General features: G+C 34.4%; 1 protein-coding gene across 1 annotated transcript in view; it reads left to right on the top strand.

Annotated features, from left to right (window-relative positions):
- LOC124364182 (collagen alpha-1(IV) chain) overlaps positions 1-18,258 on the top strand; it is a 98,121-nt gene that overhangs the window by 31,715 nt on the left and 48,148 nt on the right. Inside the window, exons 10-14 of the mRNA XM_046819467.1 lie at positions 9,388-9,482; positions 10,457-10,643; positions 14,236-14,432; positions 14,613-14,819; positions 16,190-16,358. Of these exons, the coding sequence (XP_046675423.1) occupies positions 9,388-9,482; positions 10,457-10,643; positions 14,236-14,432; positions 14,613-14,819; positions 16,190-16,358 (855 nt within the window). The remainder of the gene's footprint in view (positions 1-9,387; positions 9,483-10,456; positions 10,644-14,235; positions 14,433-14,612; positions 14,820-16,189; positions 16,359-18,258) is intronic.

Here is an 18,258-nt window from a genome sequence, read left to right as displayed (position 1 = left end):
TTTGCGCAGGCGCCACTGAAGCCTGTACTGTGGCGCAATAAATGCAAATTTTTCAATGTTTTCCATCTAAATGTTCAGTCAATTAGGAAGAAAATTGAAATGTTAGAACTTTTATTAGAATCACTAAGTTGTAGTGTTTTAACACTAAATGAACACTGGCTAGTCGTAGAAGAAAGTCAGCTTTTTGTTCCTCAAGGGTATAGTCTTGCAAATATTTATTGTAGAAAACCGCCATTAACTAGAGGAGGGTGTAGTATTTTTGTAAAAAATGGATTGGATTACCAACCTATTGATTTGGAAAAATTTTGTATTGATACTGTGTTTGAAGTAACTGCAGTTTTATTGAGTAAGACCAACATTATTGTAGCAACAATATATCGCACACCAGGTTTAGACCTCGCTTGCTTTCTGTCCTCTTTAGATAGTTGTGTTGGTTTCCTGTACAAAAAGTACTCTTCCAGACATATTATTATTTCAGGAGATTTTAACATTGATATTTTAAAAGATGATTTAAATACTACAAACTTTCTCAATACATTACGCTCTTTAAATTTATACTGTTTAAATCATGAACCTACAAGAAATGTAGCTTGTCTTGATAACATTGTTACCAATATGTTTAAAAATGATATAGAATGTCAGATCATCGAGCCTCATATTTCTGATCACTCTGGTATTTTAGCAGTCTTCCACGACTTTATGGGTAATGATCCAAACAAACAAACATATTTCAAGCGAATGAGGGACTTAACTCCCAAAGCAATAAGAAACTTTAGAATGGTGCTAAGTGAGGTTGACTGGAATTTCTTAAAAACATACTATAGAGTTGATTTAGCTTTTAATGATTTTATTAACGTTTTGACAACTTCTTTTGAAGAATGCTGCATGATAAAGAAAATAAAAGTAGATTTAAATAAAAATATATGTAAGAATAAGTGGTTTACACCTGAGCTGAGGTCATATAGAGATTATGTTATGTATTTGTATGATTGCTATAAGAATAATAAAGGTCTTGCTGAAGAAAATTTATATAAAGATGCATATTTAAATGCTAAAAGATGTTATAAAGTAAAAATAAAACAAGCCAAGTTAGAATCTCATGAAAATTATATTCTTAGTTCTAAAAATAAGTGTAAAGCTGCTTGGAATGTTATTAGATTAGAAGCTAATTTAAGACCTGCAAATCAGGAAACAAAAATTGATTCAGAAATTTTTAATGACTATTTTATTAACTCTGTAACAATATCAAATGTAAATAATGTAGCGAGTAACTGTAATATAGCTGCCATCCAGTTTTTAAATAGGTATATATCTAACATGAATATTGAGAATAACGTTTTCCACTGGAAGCAGATTCCTTCAAAAGATGTGCTCAAGTATGTTTCTAAATTGAGTTCATCACAAAGTGAAGATGTTTATGGTTTCTCCAACAAAGTAGTCAAGGAAATAATAGATATTATTCTAGAGCCCTTAACACTTCTTTTTAACATGATGCTTGAGCAGAGTGTTTTTCCAGATACTCTTAAAGTTGTCAAAGTTGTACCTATTTTTAAGAAAGGAGATAAATTGTGCCCCTCTAACTATCGCCCGATATCATTAGTTCCTATATTTAGTAAGGTCTTTGAGTGCTGTATAAAAGACCAACTGTACAATTACTTTGCTGAGGGAGAACTACTAAGTAAGGAGCAGTTTGGTTTTTTTACCTGGTAAAAACACTATCAAAGCAGTTGAATCAGTTGTTGAAAAAATCTTAAGAAGTTTTGAATGTAAAGATATATTATCAGCCACTTTAATTGACTTGTCGAAAGCTTTCGATAGTATATCTCATGATCTGCTTTTAAAAAAACTTCATTGTTACGGTATACAGGGTAAAGAATTGAATTTAATGACCTCTTATCTAAGTAATAGGAAGCAAATGGTAGCTCAAGGTTCTGACGTATCAAAGCTCAAATTAGTTCAAATGGGTGTCCCTCAGGGCTCGGTCCTGGGGCCTTTTTTGTTTATTGTAGCTATAAATGATTTTGCTTTTAGTGTACCCTGTATGTCTGTTTTATATGCGGATGATACAACTTTACTCAATTCTGGTAAAGACCTGATTAGCTTAGACTTGGTGCAAGGTAATGCAATGAGGGTAGCTTGTGATTGGTTTAGAGCAAATTTCTTAAATGTAAACAATAGTAAAACAGAGAATATTTATTTCAGTTTAAGAACTGCTGTAACAAGTGGAAGTAAATCAGTTAAACTGTTAGGGGTACATTTGGATGACAGGCTTAGTTGGGATACTCATACAAGTAGTCTATGTACAAAGCTATCTAGGGTAACATACTTATTACGTAAATTAAGTTTATGTGTAAGTAGAGAAATGTTAATAACATCATATTTTGCCTTTTTTCACTCACTCTTGTTATATGGAATACTTCTTTGGGGTAATAGTAGTGGAGCCCAAAGAGTTTTTTTGTGGCAAAAGCAAGCTCTAAGATTGATTAAGAATGTGAAGGGTAGGGAATCTTGTCGCCCGATTTTCAAAGAGTTCTCCATAATGACAGTATCATCTATGTATATATATATTGTTGCTTAATGAGAGTTAAAGAAAATCTAGACAAATATGAGGTGCGTCAAGACATCCATAATTATAAAACGGTGAAAAAAAAAAAAAAAAAATGGGCTGACACTTAACATTCACTGTGAAAGTGCTCCTCATATTAGTGCAGTTATTAGTAGGTAAACCCAACAAATTGCTTACTAAATACTCACCACCACAACTTCAACAGCAACTGTAAGTGTTACAACTATAATATAATACAAATATAAAAGATAAAGCAAGAATACATTGAAAAACTAATACCACAGAGCTGACCTACATTAAGAGGCAGCAATTTCACATGAAACTCATATCCAACTTCAAGAATATACCACTCTGAGAGTAGCAAAAGCACAAATCTCTGCATAAATTACAAATAGTGTAGTTTAATTAAGTGACGTCAAACACATAAGCGACTAAACACGATTATTTTACCACTATCAAGACAACCTCACAGGCGCTACACCATATGTGACAAGGCCGCTGACCCAGATACCGCGTCAGCAGTGCTTATGCTACGACAACACCTTTTAGCTGACTGCAGTACAACTAACACTGTACTGCTTCTATCTGGCTGACAAGGAATTGATTACCCATAAATCAAACACATTTATTTTCAACTTCTGACTAATTCTGACCACTAGAAGTCTGCCAATAACTTGACAAGGTGTCTCAGTGGTGATGAATTGAGTAGTTGCCACTGTGTACTGTGTCTAGTAATACACTGGTCTACAGTATCTTACATTTTTGACATGGTTATTGACTACCTTAAATCAATCTAAATTTTACAGTGCAATTCCTTATACCTGACCTTTTTGTAATTACTGATACTCTTAAGAATGCCATCAAAATATCCCTGTGGTATATGCTCAATAGGAGTAAAATACTCAGGATTAAAGTGCACTGGTACATGTGAATTGTGGTACCATGCTGGCTGTCAGAATATCAGTGAAAAAACTCTTTAAAAAATGTCTTCAAATAAAATAAATGACTGGAAATGCAACAAATGTAATACAGACTCTTCAAACCTACTTTCTCAAGTGACAGCTGATTCAAATATAAGCTTCCCATGTAACACAAACATGAACAATGGTTCTGATTCTCTAAACATTGTCTATTAAAGAACTTGAACATAGCCTAATTGAGAACAACTTTTTTGAAAACACAGCCAGTGAAGAGGGGAAAGCTTGAAATGGCTGCAAAAATTAGGCTCTGTACTACTCAACGAGAAATAATACCTTGAAAGAACAAAACATCAGACTCAAAGCTGAACTTGCTAGCTGTGAAGAACAGATTGAAGAACTTAATAATGAAAAAGAAAGATACACAGAGAGACTAGAAGCACTACAACGCTGTCTAGACGATATGCAAACTTCACTTGATAGAGAAACCCAACTGCGACGGAAAAAAACCAAGATACCTTTGATGAGCATGAGTGTAAAATGGGGCAAATAATTGATGATTACATTTGTAAGATGAATGAGAAAGACAAAATAATAAAAACCCTGCAAGTTAAATTTGAAAATCAAATCAACATCAATATGTCCCAAAATCAACCATCAGTAACCGCTTCTCAGACCCAAGGCATCGAGAATGATCCCCCATCTGCAACAGCCTCTCCATATCTGCTGCTCCAAATCCTAAACATAAATAAAAAACAAGAAAATATGGAAAATATGATGATAGCATTGTCTTCACAGCTTCAACAGTTGTCTACTAATCAAACAAAACAGCTCAGCAATTTGGATCATTTACCTGTGGAGAGTAAACCTATCTGCACTCAAAATTTAAATTATGACCTGACTAACCCCGGGACAAATGAATCACTGACTTCGACCCCAGGAGCCAGACCACAAACCTGCAGACAAATAACTGAACGAAAGTACATTGACTAACGCCTATCCAACATCAACCCCAGGAGCCAGACAAACCTGCAGACAAAAACTGAACGAAAGTACATTGACTAACGCCTATCCAACATCAACCCCAGGAGCCAGACAAACCTGCCGTCAAAAACTGAACAGAAGCACGATGACAAAGACTACCCAACATCAACCCAGAGCCAGACAAACCTGCCGTCAAAAACTGAGTGAGTTGAAAAAACCTTCTACTAACAATAAAAGAAACAAACGTTTTCAGTGTTTCCTTACAGGTAGCAAGATTTACAGCTAATAAGGACAGGTGTGAATCCAAAAATAAAAGTGCTGGCAAAGAAACCGCCAATAACTGCAAAAGTCCGCAGTCTCACAACGAAGCTCTAGAAGAATTCTTCGTAAAGCACATAGAATTCTACAAAAAAATCAATGAGAGCTATAAAAGTAGTGCTATTGAATTAGAATTGCTGCCAGAGCACTCTGAACCTAACCCTTCAGATGAACCTTGCACACAGATGGCAACCTCCTCAACAGGTCCTTTTTTAGAGGACAGCCACCTGAAAAAGGCCAAAGAATAACAATTAACACTCAAAGGCCTGGTTTGGATGGAGAAAAACATATTGTCGATTTTCCATCAAAATGTCGACCGCATCAGTAACAAGGTGGAGAGATTAAACCATTTATTATCCTCTCTCAAGCCAGATTTGGTAATTGTCACAGAACACGGACAACATGCAAATAACATCATAAATATGCAATTAAATGGTTATACTCTGGTCTCCGCATTTGGAAGAGTGCATAAACATTAAAGGAGGGGTAGCAATTTACAAAAGTAACAAAATAGAGAATGAAAACTACAAGTTTGGAAATGGAACATCTCAGTATACCCCTAGTCTGTGAAGTAAACAGTTGCCTCTATCAAACTTTCGGGGAAAAGAACAACTTTATATGATTAGGTGTATATTGGCCTCCTAATAATCTGATTGACATCACAGCAGAAGCTATCGAGGTCCTTCATAAAGTTTCTGGATAACATTCCGACTCACAGCAGAATTATTTTGATTGGGGATATAAATATTGACATTTTAAGACCTACTAGGGAAACTATTAATGTTTGATGAATTTCTTTTGTCCCATAACATGACACGACTCCAACTTTCGGCGACCAGAGTATTTCAAGGTCATCAGTCCTCCATAGATGCTATCTGCACAAATGCTGAAATTGATGAATCTCAAGTGAAAAATTCTCCATACTGGTATAAGTGACCATTTCGGACAACTTTGTTATCTGCCTCTGTCTGTTGAATAAAAAAAAAACTACTACCTCCTCTCATCGACATGTAAGTCCAGAGAACTTAACAAATATCTCAAACGATATTTGGGGCTGAGGAATCTTGGACTAATGTACTTCAACAAGATAGTGTGGAAGAGGCTTACAGACAATATTTGAAGACAATAACATACTTTTTAGATCTCACTTGTCCAATCCAAGAAATTCAGAGTTGTGGCAAAACCAAAAGCTCGACCATTGCTATGACGAAGAAGCTCTCCGCTTAAAGAAAGATTTTCTTAAAGCAAATGAGAGATATTGTCTTTCTGGCAAGCCAAGAGGACAAACAAACTTCTACGCAGCTAAAGAAGGCTTACGACTTAAACTAAGGACCTTAAGACAAGAGGCTAGTGCTGCTCATATTGACAACGCTGCTAAACAAAAATAAGGCTGTTTGGGAGATTCATAAACAGCGAGAGAAATCATCAAGCACAAGGACACAATTTCTGGATTTGACTTCATAGTTAAAAACGGAGACAAAATTGACGACCCTATAGACATAGCCAACCATTTTAACAACTATTTCTCAACTATGCTGATGAAACTCTCAAACAGAACCTGTGCATCAAACCCAAACAATGCAATTTGTTCAGAACCCACCTGTTGGAATGCCACTGACCTCTATGGAACCCACATCAATTGAAGAAATAAGTAAAGTAATAGACTCACTAAAAACAAAATCCTCTTTTGGCTTAAATGAAATATCCTCAAAAATTCTAAAAATTTTGTAAAAATAAGAGTAGCGGTACCGATTTTTCATATCACACAACTGTCTCTTCTGCATGGTACTTTCCCCTCAAGTATGAAAATTTCCAAAGTTATCCCTGTTCACAAAAAATCCAGTAAACAACCACATAGAAAATTTTAGGCCAATATCTTTAATTCCAACTGAATCCAAAATTAATGAGAAAATTGTACTCTCTAGACTTTTCAAGCATCTTCAACTGAACAACCTTTTGACAGAGGAACAGCATGGTTTTATTAAGGGACGATCCACCATGACTGCAATAGTAGATCTGTTGGAGCACATTGTGGACAATATCGAGGCTGGAAATAATGTAGTGGGAGTGCAACTTGACTTGAGTAAGGCATTTGATTGTCTAAGCCATGACTTGATTATAAGAAAACTTTTTCATCTAGGAATCCAAGGAACAGCACTTTCATGGTTCTCAGCATACCTTGAAGGAAGACGCCAGGTTGTAGAAGTGACTCAGAGACCATAAAAAGAATTACTACAATTTCTAGATCTGAGGTCCTGTCAATTGGACCGTGGTGTACCGCAAGGATCTGTGTTGGGGCCTGTACTTTTTATATTATTTACTAATGATTTTCCTAACGTTTTACATTCATACAGTAATTTAGTCATGTATGCTGACGATTCTATGCTATTAACTGCCAATAGCTCAGTGGAAAATCTAGAAATAAATTCATACATTGCTGTTAACATTGCTATGGACTATTGTAGAAAATGACCTGGTTTTCAATGAATCAAAGACGAAACAAATTTCATTTGGGAACAAGAAGGATGACATTTCAGATCTACCAAATCTTCAATCTGTCAGCTCAACTAATTATCTTGGAAATCATTGTTGATGACAAACTCTCATGGCTAAATCATATTAATAACTTATGCCTTAAACTTAGCTCAGCAATCTATGCCATAAAAAGGACGAAAGCTATAAGCACGACAAAAGCCACAATAACAGCCTATCATGCTCTGTTTGAAGCCATATGAGATATGGCTTAGCGGTTTGTGGGGTGGTTCAACTGAAAGAAATCTCCAACGAATCCTCATTCTTCAAAAAAAGGCTCTAAGAATCATGGCCGGCTTGGGATGTAGAGAGAGCTGTAGAGGGGTATTCAAAGAGTGGAGGTTATCAACAGTAGTCAGCCTTTATATTGTAGAATGTATTGTGATAGCTACAGCTCATAAATGCTCCAACAGCACCAAGACATTCACTCTTACAATACTAGGCATGCAATAACTTTACTTTGCCGATCCACAAGTTTAACTCTCTCTGAAAACAAAACCAACCTATGCTGGGGCAAAATTCTTCAATAATCTCCCTGATGAGCTGAAGAAAATGGAAGGAAGGAAGTTGAAGAAAAGCCTGCACTCCTGGTTCCAAGAGAGACCCTTTTACTCAGTAAAAGAATTCTTGAATTGGAGAGCCGACTCGCAGAGAATGTGAAGACCTAGGCAGCTAATGACAACAAACTGGGAAAATTTTTTTAAGATAATATGTATTTGACGCCATTTCCTTCTTGATGAATGTGAAAATAAAGAATTGTCTTGTCTTGTCTTGTCTATACAAGAGCTAAATATATGTTAAATTTAATACCAGTAAGACTTGAAAAATTTAAAAAAAGTCACTGCTTTATGGAGGTGCAGTTGTTTAATAAATTACCTGATAGTGCATGGACAACGAGTCTAAATAAATTTAAAACAGTTCTTAAGAATTGGTTTAAGGTTGCACCTTTTTACTCTGTGGATGAATTCTTAGTCTGTGATACAAGTACCATAATTTTCTGATAGTCTGTTTTAAATGGTCTGATACAGCTTTTTAACTATAAATGTTGTTTTAATTTGTACTGTTTATATGTTAGTTTTAATTGTACCAGTTTGAAATCTTTTAATTTAAGCTCAGCATTCTAGTCAAACTATTTTAATTTGTTATATTCATTTTTCAATGTAAATTTTGTGATAAATTATTCATTTGTGTTTCCTATTTGTAAGTATTTGAATTTTAGCACTGGTGAATATTTATTATGCATTTTTTTTATATAGTTTTAGAAAGTAAACCACTTATGTATAAACTTACTACAGAAAAACATTACTTATTACTGTGTTATAACCACCATAGAACTTTAATAGATTGTATATATTTATATTGTCTGACAATGTCTATTGTACCTGTGTGTATTTAACGACAATAAAGCTTCTTGATTCTTGATTCTGAAGGCCAGGGGCATTTATAATCAGTAGGCTACTTTCAAAACCTCAGATCACTTACCAAATCGTCCAACGTGATCTAACATCGGACAAGTACCAATTGTAAATGGCACTGGCCTCAGTGTTTGCTTTGGTAACACCTTCCCACACTTCTGCTGGAAAAGAGAAAAACATCTCTTGAGCTAATACTTAAATTCAGAGCTCAGATCACGTGAGCGGTTGTTAAATTTTTTATATTTAGAATATGTATGTATGTATTTACCTACTTACATAGTCTAATAACAAATAATAGATAGAGACAGAGTGGCTTCCTTCTCACCATCATCGCTTGCCATAATGACATGTAATTTTCACTAAAAGTCGAATAAAGTCTGTTCTTTCTAGTAATGTAGTTTTTTCAGGTCCCAGGTAAGAAAAACTCTCCCATAAAGAGTGGCCTCCAGATAATATCAAAGTACCAAGTTCTTTTTGAGGTCTTCAAAAAATGCCACATTACATACTTTTCTCTCATGCTGTGCAAAGGTCACTGCATAACTAATTAAATTAGATTAGCTGATGTAATTAATGTGAAATTAAAAGAAATGTTAGGTTAAAATTAAGTATGAAAAAATACTGTGTTGTATTTCACTTACGGTTTGGATTTTTGCAGGATTTCCTGGAGACATTGGGCCAATTGGCTACCAAGGACCTCCTGGACCAGAAGGCCCCAGAGGCTTTACTGGTGAAAAAGGACTTTCCATAATGGTAAATAAGTCTTTTTACTGTTGAAAATCCTTGTGATAAAATAAAGAGTAACTATTTATTTTTAAATAAAATATGTGTTGTATAAGCGGTATTTTGAACAAATTATACTTTAACACATAGGGCTTCTGTATATAAATGCACATTTTCACTATGTTAATGGAAATTCTTGTATTTATAATATTAATTGTATATTTTATACAAGTTGTTGGTAATTTAACTCTCTTAGACTTGCCTTATTTCAATGGAAATGTCAAAAAGCCTGGTGTAAAACAATTGTGAAGCAACGGGAAGAATAAATATAACTATCTTAATTTTAGTTCTTTAAATTGTTCATTTAATAAATATGTGCAATTTTAGTGGAATATAAAAATACAGCACAAAATTATAAACTTAAAAATACTTGCTACATAAATAGAAAAATGTTGGGAAAATGGTCTTAAGCCTTTATAAGGTGCTGAAAAAAGTATAGCCTCTAAAAAATATAAAGTTTTTGTTGAGCACATAACACTTTCTAACTAGATACATAACATTTTTTAAATAGTATGGTCCTTTTGTTTATGCACGTATTTGTTTTACACCCACCACTATACCGAACTGGGTGGCGTTTGAAAATTTCATAAACCAGTTAGATTATAAATTTTAGTCACCATATATAGTGGTCACCAGGTCTAAGAGGGTTAAGAGTCAATTTAAAGAATTTCTGAGGAGTTATAACATCTTATGACATTATAAAACTAGTTACAGATATCCTAATGTATCCTCTTTATATAAAAATGATGGCCTATTTCGTAATAAGTTATGTACGGGTGTTAAATACAACTACTTAATTCTTGTTGCCTGTGAAGGTATTTTAGATAATAATAAAAATTTCCCCTCTTTTGTTGTTCATGAACAAATTAACACAACATTTTCTTATGACTGTTAAGTTTGTATTATTTATCACAAATTGTAATCCTGAAATGCTTCTCTTGTAGGGTCCAAAAGGTTTAGACGGGTATCCAGGAACAGATGGAGATAAGGGGCAGAAGGGTGAGCCAGGATATCCAGGAGCTACAGGAGCTCCTGGAGATTCTAGAAATGGAATTCCTGGCGCTCAAGGTCCTCGTGGAGACAAGGGAGATAGAGGCTTTGAAGGATTACCTGGAACTCCAGGCACACCAGGTTAAGTTTGTTATAAGTGTTAAAGTGCTTACTCCATTCTGGTAAAAAATTGTATTTTAACTTTAATTCATCTTGAACCCTAAAACTGGTAGTATAATACCGCTGGAATAATAGATAAATTTTTTACTATGTGTAAAGGTTTTTTGCATGTAAAAACAATATTTGTACATAAACAGACATGTATTATATACAGTAATACAATTAGGTAAATATGTGTATCCAAAACAGGATTTTTTTGTTATAACTGATGTTTTCAAGTTTTAAAAAAATGGTACTTTTATGGATTCTAGCTTCAAACACAGACGAGGTAGAATAAATTGTTCATTGTTTTATAACAATCAACAAAGTTCTACTGATATATACATTTATTTGAACCACTACAGAGTTTTTTTTATATAACACTGTACACAATGTCTTCCAGAGGAACATTGTCAGGTATTTAATTGAAAGAAACATCACCATTCCATCAGATATTACTAAAAATTCATTTTCTTCAAGTAATTACTCCTGAATGTCTGTAAAACCACAAAGATCAGTCATTTTAAAGGTTAATATGATAAAGCAATATTCTTCCATGATATGTATATGCAGCAGCAAGTGAACTGACTATACAAATGGCGCAGATTACCAACAGCACCAGAGCAGTGAAAACATGTGTTTAATAAAGGCATTATCTTATGTATAAACTGTAAAGGTTATACATAAAAAGTTGTATCATGTATTTTTTATTTATCTCATTTAAGCCTCAGCGTCAGCTATGCCAGCTTCGAAATGCACTGGTTTTTATTTTCGAAGTACAAAGTACATGATTGGACCTCCCCGGGATTTGAACCCGTGATCTCTCGCTTAGAGAGCTGAGACTAAAACCATTAGTCTACGGAGGAAATTGTATTATGTAAAATGTAGTCAATGGCATTATGTGTGAGCCAAGGTTGTACAATTTATAATTTGTGAAACAAAGCATTTAAAAGAAATGGGTTGTAAATTACGATATTACCACTGTGTAGCATGCATAAATAGTCGTAATTTACTACTTTCACCAGTGGAAGGGTTATACTAATAGAAACATATTGTAGTTGTTGCGGTTTAAAATTTTACTTAATACTTTTAATAGTGATAAATACAATTTTTGTAAATGGTTTACTCTTTAACGCATTGGGGACAACAAAAACCTTGGCGTGTAACACCCTGTGGCTGGAGTTGTTTACAGCACATAATTTTAACTGCACTATTTTAACATATTATATATTGTTATGTAATATTAAATGCATTTATTTATTTAGATAAGTACTGAACTAAAATAGTACAATAAATCTACAATAAGATTCAGCTTGTTCGTTGAAGGTTTTGCACAGGTCGGGATTATACACTAATATTTGCGGACATACTCGAACTAATTCATCATAAGGACCTTTGCGCTGCTTCCGAATATTCTGGATGGGTAAGGTTAGTGGGGAGGGGCCGCCTCCTATCAATTTTCAAGAAGAACAATTTTTAGGGCACTAATCTCAAAGTCATGTTCCATCCAAAGAAGGGGAGGCCAGCTCTGAATCAGCCCCTCCAATCAAAGCAGGTAGGGGGTGGCACACTCTTCTTGAGGCTAGCAAGAACCTCTGATACATAAGGAACAAACACCACCAACTCCAACAGTTATCTCCTGTAGTAGACTAGACCTATCGAATTACCCTTGCACCCCAAAATCTCGACATTTGTGGTTAGTGGTGTGCAGCTCCTGGACATCCATAAAGTTGCCCAGATTTAAGTGGCACATCAGTTTTTGCTGTGCGCAGTGATAGGTTCAACTCAAAGGTATAAACCAGCCAGAAGTGATCACTGCTGGGTTTGTTGTTACCATTTTCTCTGTCACTGCAACTTTCTAATAACAATCTGTCAAGTTCTGAAGAACACAGGTTATTGCCCACAAAAACCACAACCAACCACTAATTATTACAAACAAAACTGAAAGTGATAGTGAAGATCATAATAGTAACAGCTGATACCATTCTAGCTGATATTATTTGTAGGCTACTACTGAAAAAACAATATAGTACCAAATGTATCTGAGAGCATCCAAGTGCATTCTAGTGGAAAAAGCATGAAATAATCAGTAATTACTAAACAATGAACGGAGGACGCCGTAGCTCACGTTTTTCAGCGGTTGGTTCACTGACAGTTGGACGTGTAGTGCGTGTCTTTCGCCCACAATGAGTTAAATCAAATCACATTGTTCACCATATCAATGAATTTTGATGAGTAATTATTAATTTACATAAAATCAAAGCGCAAGAAACAATGTCATTGGCCCACAATAAAAATAAATATTTGATGCTTTTATTTACTTTTGAATTCTAAAACTTTTAAGACTAAGGTGAGTAAATTTTAGTATGGTCTAAAGTGTAGTTTGATCACATCATTCAATTTTAGTTTAGACAATGAACTGAATTTATTAGTTAAGCCATCTCTAACAGCACTAATAAAATATAGCACTATCAACAGATCTGTATCATCAAGAATTTGTTATTTTTACAAATCTGTGCATAATTTTTATGAGAATGATACATGATTTAAAAAATGAGAAAACACATTTTGGCATTAATATCTTATATTAAACTTGTCAATATTATATTATTTTCTTTTATGTGATGACATATTGTAAGGTTTAACCAGTTTCATGACACAGGGTCATGTAGACATGAAGTCTCAATGTTTTATGAATAATATCATGGACAGATGATTAGGCTATAGTTAACTGAAGACATTATCGGCCAATCAGTGTTTTCGGGCTTCTAATGCAAGGTTGTCAAGATTTTTTTCTCCTTTGGCCGGCCAATTAACTGATTAAACCAACAATGAATTGCTTTATCGTCTGGCAAATTTTGACCTCAATATGTAACTCGAAACCAACGCTGTACACTAACAATCGATTTCAATTCTACATACCACAGAACACACTGTGTCTTCTGTTGCACCATAAACATCGTACTCGTGACTGGCACCAGGTGTGCAAGTCACAATAGCGGACTACCACCGCCCAGCTGTTATGCGCATGCCAAGGTCAACGTTTCCTCCCATGCTACAAGGAAAAAAACTTAACTTATTTAAATTTCAATTTGATGTTTAAAATGTTTAGTTATTTAGAACACTATATATTAGAACATTATATACAGAACAGTTTTTAATTAACAGCCTTTCAAAAACCGAGTTTTCTTTTTCGAAGACCCCATATATCCAGCTGGTTTGCTGCCCAGTACCACAATAGAGTTTGGAAACTTTGTGGAATCCGTAATATTTTTTAGGTTACTGAGAAAGGGCAGGTTACAAACATTATAACACTGAATTTAGGTTAGATCTTACCTAACATGGGTAGTTCAGTTTCACAGGCCACATTAAAGTTAGACAAAATAACAAAGACAAATCTTTAACCAAATTAAATTGTTTAAAATGACAGAAATCCATCCATAACAATTAGAAAGTGTTTCAATAATTTTGCAGACTGAATTAATTGGTAAGTTTTGGTTAATTATTGATGTCTAAAAGTCACTAAATGTATTTATCATCTAAATTCCTTACATAACAATTTTATTTACCGCAGGACGTGACGGCGCAAAGGGTGACATAGGCGGCAGATGTCTGGATTGCCTGCCGGGACAGAAAGGTGACAAAGGAGAGGCTGGAAGGGATGGATCTGCAGGGAGAGAGGGACTTCAAGGCCCACCAGGAGAGAGAGGTTACCCAGGACTCGTGGGAGATCCTGGATTACCAGGTCCACAGGGTACACCTGGTGAACCGGTGGGTCCTGATAAGAATTATTATTTTACAGACTAACATAATGTAAGCTTTTAAGGTTTAACTCAAATCTACTAATCTTGACAATTTTTGCCAAAAGTGTTTCATGTTTGAAAAAATATACTTGTAACATGAAAATGTTTTATGATTAAAAGTACCAACTGAGTAGATGTTGTTGTCCAGGGAGCCCCAGGAATCCAAGGTCTCCCGGGAGTACAAGGCCAGAGAGGTCAGGATGCAGAGATCTCCAGAGACTTTACTATAACTCAAAAAGGAGAGCAAGGACCGAGGGGCGATCCGGGACGAGATGGACCCAAGGGTGACAAGGGTATAATGGGTCCTCCTGGTACTTCAGGTAACCCAGGCTTCCCAGGAGATAGGGGTGATAAGGTATGTAATCCAATTAATCACTCAGTAAAAAATGTACTTCCGAAGATGCTGTAATGAGTTATAATTTTATAAAACTTTTCAATGAAAAATCATACTAAAATCTTAATTACAATAGAAATTCAACCTAACTATGTGAACTCTAATCATCTAGATTGCTAATTATCTGGTTCATTTCAATTTGAAAAAAATTTGGTTGTTTTAACAGCACAATTATCTCATGTGTACTAATGTTATCTACTGTAACTATTCAGTTGTCACACACAGTAGTTAGCCCATTTAACTCCAAAACTAGTGTAGTGGTAGTGCTGTTGATGACTCATAGTCAACGCTATTGTCTGTTATTGTCACTAATCAGTCAATGCGACTTCGTGTCGCAGCTGTGTTGAATGATTGGTTTTAACTTTCATGTTCCGATTTGTTGGAGTGTTTCGAGAAGTGTGTACTATGCTGCATAGAGTTCTAAAAGGAAATGTGCTGTCTTATTGTTGTCAGATAAAATAAATATCATACATGTAGCATAGGAATGTCAGAAATTTAATACATAATAATAAAAAAATGTTCCATTTGAATTTTTATTCATCCTTTAAAATTAAATTACACTGCAGTACTTTATAGTATGAGACATATCAATGCAAGCCTGTGTTGTAGCATGGTGTTGCCAGCTGTAACAGAAGAATAACTAGTGATAGGATAATTGATTCAATTCAACAATCGGGTGATCGTTACTGATCATCTTAACTTCTCATTTATCTTCCTGAATCTTTTACCTTCACAATGTAAATTAATACGTGTTTACACCATGACACAGAATTTTAATAAAAAATAATAATATAATAAAATCAAGCGGAGTAATCGAACACCGATGAACAAAATAGATGTAAACAATCAAACTGAGTGAGATGTTATTGTGTCACCTTATACTAAGAATCAGCTGATATGACAATGTGGCAACACTGTAGGATGTAGTAACTGGCGATACAGCCAAGCTTGTAATGGTACTCATACCATTGGTATGGGGTATGTGTTACAGTACTGTAGTACATACTATAAACTGTAAATAACATTGTGTTTATTTTCATATCATTGTATATAATTTTTTTCTGAGAAATTTAAAGTATTGTTTCCCTTTAGAATAGCTTCAAAAATGCAATTGGATTTTTGACTACACAGATGGGGTCTGGTCCCAATTAATCCAGATAATTGGATTTCTGCCATCAAATATATAAAAAGACTCAAATATCTTTGATGTTCTTTAAGAGTTTATTATAAATTACTAACCTTTTTTAACAGAGTAGGCTACAGTTTAATTGCACAACCTTGCTGTTAAAACTCAACTGCCATGTTATCACTGTGCTGAACTTGTATTTTAGGGGGATAGAGGATTCCCCGGAGTGGATGGTTCACCGGGACGAGACGGTACACCAGGTTTTGTCGGAGAAAAGGGGACAAGTGTCAAGGGAGAACAGGGAATAGCAGGAAGACCTGGAGATAGAGGAGACAAGGGAGAACCTGGAGAACAGGGAGAAAAGGGCACTGCAGGTTAGTCTGACTTAGAATTATTCTTGATAAGCTCTATTACTTGGCTTCAATGGTAGAAAGTATAATCATTTTATTTTGAGATCTTCAATCTACTATGAGACTTGTTTTAAAATTTATCAATCTTGAGAAACAGACAATTTTGCTCAGTATTTTGGTTCAGTGTATGAGCACTGTCAGCTGGACAGTGAGGAGTTGTGGCGCTGTGCGCTCCGCTCCCCGGTCATGCCCAGCGTGTCTGTCGTGACACTCGCCGCTGTCACTCACAACGAGGTGCTCTCGGCTCTTCAAAAATTAAAACCAAAAACTTCCTTAGGGCCGCATGGTCTGCCTCCTTACATTTTCAAGGCTTGTTCCGAATTACTGGTTTCACCTTTACTTCACATTTTCAATATTTCCATTTCTACTTCACAATTTCCTGACGTTTGGAAAAGGGCCAAAGTTACTCCTATTTTCAAAAAAGGACAAAGATCAGATATAAAGAACTACATACCCATATCTATTTTATCAACACCTGCTAAGTATTTGAGTCCATATTGTACAACAGATTGTTCGCTCATGTAAAATGCTTCATCAGTCCTCATCAGCATGGCTTCTTTCCTAGTCGATCCATCACATCAAACTCAGTCAATTTTTCTGAATTCTGCATTTCAACTTTAGATTCTGGAGGGCAAATCGATGTCATATACACAGATTTCGAAAAGGCATTTGACAAGGTGGACCATTTGACATTACTTTCAAAACTTAATTATTATGCATATTGTCAGCTGGAAGCATCGTTGCTTACATGAGTCATCTTTATGCGAGTTATATTGTTGTTGTTGATAACTTAAGTAATTTAAACTTCCTTTAGTGTTTTATTTTAATTTCGTAGCTGTTTTTTAATCATAATAAAGGTCAGAAATATGTAAAATACCAACAAAGACTTTTGGGCTATAAAAATTACCTGTTGAAGTAATCGTTTGACTTTGCCAGATTTTTAGAGGGTTTCATAAGGCACAAGCAACACAGTTTTTGTTCACGTAATTTTTCTTTAAAAAATGTGCAAATCGTGTAAAAATATATTTTAATTGTAATATATTTTGTTTTTATTTTGTATAACTCTTATTTTTATTTAAGTAAGCATATTAAAATGCTGTGCTATGCTAAGTATGAAAAAAGTAAACAAAAAATGTTTTTCTCTGAAAGATCGTTAATATTTTTTTAATATGAAATTTTAGTAATTTCAATTATTATTTAATTATTCTGTAGCTTTTGCTGAAAAAAGATATATAACATGTTGCACTTAGTTAATTCCTGTGTACTTATTATTTACTTTCAACATATGCTTGGAAAAGTCCTAAAAACGCGTAGCATTACAGAAGAATGTAGTCAGAACTTGGAGGATTAAAACATACTTGAAAGATTATTTCTCACAGTATCTGAAAATGCTCATAAAATTAGAATAAATTATGTGAAGATGATTTTGTGAAGATTATTGGTTATTGAGATTCAAAAACACAAAAATATCCACATTACTAATGATAAAGTTTAAAATATACTTCCAACGGATTTTAAATTAATGATAGCTTCTTTCCCAGCATGAGAATGCACTTTGAAAAGTCAAAACTTTTTTACAAATAATAATAAAAGTAACAAAAAGAGTGTAAAACATTTACCTTTTTTTATACATCAGATTTTTAAAACTTGGCTGTCACATAGCACTTTAACCGTACTACTATTCACTATCAGTATCATCAAGTCTCTCATACTGAAAATTATTTTTTCCATTTAAGTTATATATTTGATTTAGATCTCAATATTTACTTCAATTTAGGATATAATACATTCATGTATGAATTAGAATTTGGCATTATAGCGCTTTAAATGGTTTTTAATTTGTACCATTTTGTAAATAATTTGC

Source organism: Homalodisca vitripennis, chromosome 6 (genome assembly GCF_021130785.1).
Source record: "Homalodisca vitripennis isolate AUS2020 chromosome 6, UT_GWSS_2.1, whole genome shotgun sequence".
Classification (NCBI taxonomy): domain Eukaryota; kingdom Metazoa; phylum Arthropoda; class Insecta; order Hemiptera; family Cicadellidae; genus Homalodisca; species Homalodisca vitripennis.
The sequence above is the reverse complement of the archived record's forward strand: the minus strand, read 5'-3'. Positions and strand labels throughout refer to the sequence as shown.